This window comes from Pangasianodon hypophthalmus, chromosome 5 (genome assembly GCF_027358585.1).
Source record: "Pangasianodon hypophthalmus isolate fPanHyp1 chromosome 5, fPanHyp1.pri, whole genome shotgun sequence".
Taxonomy (NCBI): Eukaryota; Metazoa; Chordata; class Actinopteri; order Siluriformes; family Pangasiidae; genus Pangasianodon; species Pangasianodon hypophthalmus.
The window spans coordinates 18,621,272-18,627,271 of record NC_069714.1 but is presented as its reverse complement, the minus strand read 5'-3'; the positions used below and the strand labels follow the sequence as shown (position 1 = coordinate 18,627,271).

General features: G+C 45.1%; 1 protein-coding gene across 2 annotated transcripts in view; it reads left to right on the top strand.

Annotated features, from left to right (window-relative positions):
- The first annotated feature begins 249 nt into the window (after window positions 1-249).
- The window catches only part of zmp:0000001200 (dedicator of cytokinesis protein 9), an 84,555-nt gene continuing 78,804 nt past the window's right edge, over window positions 250-6,000 (top strand). Inside the window, exon 1 of one of the 2 annotated variants that reach the window (XM_026912586.3) lies at window positions 250-743. In XM_026912586.3, the coding sequence (XP_026768387.3) occupies window positions 627-743 (117 nt within the window). In that variant the 5' untranslated portion in view covers window positions 250-626. The remainder of the gene's footprint in view (window positions 744-6,000) is intronic. The other variant, XM_026912587.3, reaches the window with a different exon arrangement.

Below are 6,000 nucleotides of genomic sequence, written 5' to 3'. Positions count from 1 at the left end.
ACAACAACAACAAAAAACTTCTGGCTGCAAGGCACCACCACGTCGTTGATTATTTTCCTTTTACAGCATGCTCTGTAGTGGTGTATTCCTTTTATAATATTCTCCTCCAGACATATAGTTTGTATGTAAGGGTTTATATATAGCTTAAGGTACGGGAGTTGTAGATTGCGCATGCGCAACGTTGTTTGACAGGGGCAGTCCATGTGTTTACGGGGGAAAGGGGTTCGGCGCAATCTGGCAACCCAGAGCAGAGCTGTCGGGGCACGGCGCGCGGACATTACGCTTGACTAGCGCGTGAAGCGAGCGGAGGAGATGACACGACGCTGACTTAGTGCGAGAGAATGCGCTGCTGTTGGAGGCGGGAGCGCTGCACAAGCACCAGCTCGAGTGCACTTAGCCGTCAGTGCTCAGGGAGAGTGAGTTTAGGATGAGCTTTCATGAGTTGGACGCGGAGTGGATTATCGGGGACGTCCTGACTAGAAGCCCGAGTCGACGCGCGCGCTCCAGAATATAAGGGGAGCTGGGAGGTGGGAGGTAAACACGGGCGGATGGTGTGGAGTCTGTTTGCTTCCTTGCGTTAGAAATACACACTTGGGAACGAGTTTGTGAAGGTGTGACGGCTGAAAATGTCTCTGCCGGTACATGCCGAGACGAGGAAATTCACCCGGGGGCTCGGCAAACCGGGAACAGCCGCCGAGCTGCGACAGAGTGTCTCCGAGGCGGTGAGGAGCTCCGTGCTGGTGGTGAGGAACGCCTCTACAGCTCCAACTCTTTATATAGAGAGATACACACACACACAGAGTCTCTCTCTCTCTATCTGTCTCTCTCTCTATCTGTCTCTCTCTCTGTGTCTCCCTGTCTGTCTGTCTGTCTCTCTCTCTCTGTGTCTCCCTGTCTGTCTGTCTATCTCTCTCTCTATCTGTCTCTCTCTCTGTGTCTCCCTGTCTGTCTGTCTGTCTCTCTCTCTATCTGTCTCTCTCTCTGTGTCTCCCTGTCTGTCTGTCTATCTCTCTCTCTATCTGTCTCTCTCTCTGTGTCTCCCTGTCTGTCTGTCTCTCTCTCTCTATCTGTCTCTCTCTCTGTGTCTCCCTGTCTGTCTGTCTATCTCTCTCTCTATCTGTCTCTCTCTCTGTGTCTCCCTGTCTGTCTGTCTGTCTCTCTCTCTATCTGTCTCTCTCTCTGTGTCTCCCTGTCTGTCTGTCTATCTCTCTCTCTATCTGTCTCTCTCTCTGTGTCTCCCTGTCTGTCTGTCTCTCTCTCTCTCTATCTGTCTCTCTCTCTCTGTGTCTCCCTGTCTGTCTGTCTATCTCTCTCTCTATCTGTCTCTCTCTCTGTCTCCCTGTCTGTCTGTCTGTCTCTCTCTCTATCTGTCTCTCTCTCTGTGTCTCCCTGTCTGTCTGTCTGTCTCTCTCTCTATCTGTCTCTCTCTCTGTGTCTCCCTGTCTGTCTGTCTCTGTCTCTCTGTCTGTCTGTCTGTCTCTCTATCTGTCTCTCTCTCTGTGTCTCCCTGTCTGTCTGTCTGTCTCTCTCTCTGTGTCTCCCTGTCTGTCTGTCTATCTCTCTCTCTATCTGTCTCTCTCTCTGTCTCCCTGTCTGTCTGTCTGTCTCTCTCTCTATCTGTCTCTCTCTCTGTGTCTCCCTGTCTGTCTGTCTGTCTCTCTCTCTATCTGTCTCTCTCTCTGTGTCTCCCTGTCTGTCTGTCTGTCTCTCTCTCTATCTGTCTCTCTCTCTGTCTCTCCCTGTCTGTCTGTCTCTGTCTCTCTGTCTGTCTGTCTGTCTCTCTATCTGTCTCTCTCTCTGTGTCTCCCTGTCTGTCTGTCTCTGTCTGTCTGTCTCTCTCTCTCTATCTGTCTCTCTCTGTGTCTCCCTGGCTGTCTGTCTGTCTCTGTCTCTCTGTCTGTCTGTCTGGCTCTCTCTCTCTCTCTCTCTCTCTCTCTCTCTCTCTATCTGTCTGTCTCTGTGGCTCCCTGTCTATCTGTCTGTCTGTCTGTCTCTATCTGTCTGTCTCTGTCTCTCTGTCTGTCTGTCTCTCTCTCTATCTGTCTCTCTCTCTCTCTGTCCCTCTCAATTCAATTTCAATTTGAAGTACTTTATTGGCATGATTGTTTACAATATACAAAACAAAGGGAAATGTAGAAAAAATGATATAATAATAATAATAATAATAATAATAATAATAATAATAAAGTGACAGAATGCAAGGTGCCAGTGTAGGACAAAAGTACAAGGGTTACAATAATTATGTACAAATACACAATAAAATAGAATAACAGTAAAGTAAATTAGAAATCTCTCTCTCTCTCTCTCTCTCTCTCTCTCTCTCGGTATTAACTGACCGGTGTGTTGGAGTGAGGTCATTCCTGGCTACACTGTAATTTTACATAAACTGTTATTGCTATTAACTTTTTCACAGCAGTCTCCAGATTCTTCCCTTGAGCAGCTGTGACCTCTTTACCTTCTTCTACAGTGTGTTATGTTTATCAGTGTTTATTTTACCATCCACTCACTGGCAGTGACGTTTACTCTGTTCGGGTACAAGAACATTTTTATAACACCTTTTGCTTTTTGCATTACCTCACACAAACTGCAGTACTTACTGTAGGTCAGATATTCTACGTACAGTACAAACAGTGCAGTTGGCAGGACAGCTGTAACAGTTATTTGTTACACTGTATTTAAAAAACAAAACTGCGTAGTATAACAGGGAAGGAGGCATGGTGGCTTAGTGGGTAGCACTGTTGCCTCGCACCTCCAGGGTTGGGGGTTTGAATCCGCCTCCACTCTGTGTGCGCGGAGTTTGCGTGTTCTCCCAGTGCTTTGGGGGTTTCCTCCGGGTACTCCAGTTTCCTTCTCCAGGTCCAAAGGCATGTGTTGTAGGCTGATTGGCATTTGTGAATGTGTGTGAGATTGTGCCCTGCAATGGGTTGGCACCCCGTCCAGGGTGTCCCCCGCCTCATGCCCTGAGCTCGCTGGGATAGGCTCCAGGCCTCCTCGTGACCCTGCGCAGGATAAGCGGTTCAGGTAACAGGGTCAGCGTGGTGCTGCAGCGGGTAGCATCGCCACCTCACAGCTCAGGGTCTCCAGTTCGATCCTCAGCCAGGTTTCTGTGCATGTTCTCCCTGTGTCAGCATGAGTTTTCCTCGGTTTCTTCCCACTTTCCAAAAACATGCAGGCAGGTAGATTGGCCATGCTAAACTCCCTGTAGGTGTGTGTTTGTGTGTGTGCGCATGGTGCCTTGCGATGGACTGGATTCCTGCCTCACCTGACCAGGATAAAGTGCTTACTGAAACTGAATGAATAAATGAATGAATGTGTAATACCTGAAATGAAATGTAAAGTTTGTATCCTTCTGGTTTGCTGGTAGTCAAAGATTCCTTTTGAAATATCTTTTGAATATCTTTCGAAGGAACACTAGAAAACAGCTGCACCATGTTTTGTGTTACACATAACGCAACGTTTGTAGCTGATACAACTGATTTCATTTCACTTCATATCTCACATTTGTATTTTGAATAACTGTGTGAATGTAGGTTTATTTGCTGAGGTCAACCTTCCACATTCGTCTAGATTTTACCAAAAAATAGCATCCTGACATCTTTGCACTTTGTTGTAATTGTTTGATTTCAAGGCCAGTTAAGTAGAAGGGGCTATACAAGTGAAACAGGCTCATGTCCTGTGGTACTGTGATCATCAATCAGAATCTGAACATACGGAACATAAAGAGAAGATATTTCCAGCTTAAAGGCAGAGTTTGAATCCCTCAGCGTGCTGTTGCATGTCTGGAAGCTATGGTCTTATTTTGGTCTTTAGTGGTAATTAGTGGTACTGTTAGATTCCTTTGAGACTGTAGAGCAGTGAAGTGGCACTTGTCCTATAGACTCAAGTCTGTGTTTGGTTTGTCTGGTTAGTGTGTGTGTGTGTGTGTGTGTGTGTGTAAGCAGGGCCAGCCCTGACCTTGGTGGTCCCCTAGGCAAGATTTGCAGCAATGTTCTACCCTTTACAAAAGTAAGCCATTAGTTGAGAAATGTGAGACTTGCGCACAACTCCACTGGGCTTCTTGGTTGATGAGAAGGTATCCAGCACCACTACAACATGCTGTTGTCAATGGTTACAATGTCAAAGACCTTACATAACACTTGATTAAAAGCCTCACTGGATAATATCGACTACCCTCTCCATGTCTCCTGTTCTGACTCATGCAAAGATTGAACAGACTACCCTTTTTTTCCCTAAATGAGGGTTAATATAATATTAAACATCTAAGAATATCTTTCCAAAAATAAACTATCTAGGAACTCGCAAGGAAGCGAAGCGATAAAGTGGTTATAAGAGATCTAGGTGATTTCTGAGCAGCAGGTAGATGAGTGCTCATTAAAATACATTTTTGTTCTGAATGTTTACAAATGTAGCTGCATTATTGTAGATGGTAAATAAAAGTATGATTGGCCTAGTATAAAAGACGTTAAATAAAACTGTAATTGAGTTTTTCACAGGCACTACTCTACTGTTTGCTTGTTTTTGTGAAATCATTGAAATATATTTGTCATACAACTCACCCTGCAACTCACCTTGCATCTCAACTCACATTGTACACAAGTCGACTGACAAGGTTTCTTATGTGTGTGTGTAACATTTGTTCATGCTGACCTGTATTGGACACTAAATTGGACTTGCATGGAGGTGTGTATTGGTTCTCAGTGGCAGGAAAAGTAACAGTTTATCATTTACACATCTGTGTATATCCATGTGTTGTCCTGTATGGGGTTCAGATGTCTCTAACAGGTTGCCAAGATACAGAAATGGACACCATCCAGGGCCATTGTCAGAGAAATGGAATCCTTAGAAACACACACACACACACACACACACACACTTGATGCCTCTCCCCTGTATGATTAATTTATCCTCCCAAACTACAGAGAGAGGCTGCAGGACAGCACAGAGGCAAAGGTACACTTCATGGTCAGGGGAAAAAAAGTGCATCTTTAATGACCGTCTCTATCAGACTGACTGTTTGATGGCACTGGGTGTTTCTGCTGCAATGACACATTTCCATTGGAAATCTCCTGCAGTGGATACACCAAACGCCAGACTGAAGCCATCACGGCTCTGTTTTCACTTACTGGCTGGGCCTGAGCTTTCACAGAAGCACCGTAGGGTAAACAGATCACAGTAAGTTGGTTGTGTAACGGTCTGTGGTCTATGAGGACCATACTGAAGTCCCTCAGTGGGCTAAGAATATGTGTATGACTGAGGATAGCTCACATGCACACATACACTCCAACATGAAACATGTAAATACACAGTGAGTGAAACACGTCTCTGTGTCAGAAGAAGAAAAGCGAGATTGTGGAGGGTTTCTTCTGAATGGGGCTCGATTGTGGGCCTAGAAGCCTGCAAACACAAACGTATTGTGTGTTTCCTGTGTCCCGGCCATTATGCTGGAGCATCTATTAAGAACGCTGTGAGACTGGCCTGCTGAGGGTGTTGCAGTGTAGAAACATGGAGAATTGGAGGGTGCGCTTCATTCACATCAGAAAGTTGACAGACAGATTAATATAGGAGAGATAGTAGAGTTACATGTGTCTGTCTGACAGAACCGTCTGCATGTCAATCATACTGTTCCTTTAATAAGTCAACCAAAAAAACCTGACGAGTGCAGGGTCAGAGTTAGTGAATCATAACCAGAGCTGTGGACTAACAAACTCTGCTAGACTGTAGCTGTGAGTTTAACATGTACCCACAAAAATATCATAACAAAATTGCACTTAATAGAATCTATTGACGAAACTGATGTCTTTATTACCACTGTATTTTATGTGAGAAGCTTGACTTTTTTTTAGTGATTCCTTACGAGGAGGGCATTACTGTATTCATTCATTCATTCATTCATTCATTGAAACATATAAGCGTGTTTTCCTGGTCAAGGTTGGGGTGGATTTGAAATCTATCCCAGGAACACTGGTTGCAAGCTGGGGATACACCCTGGATAGGACACAC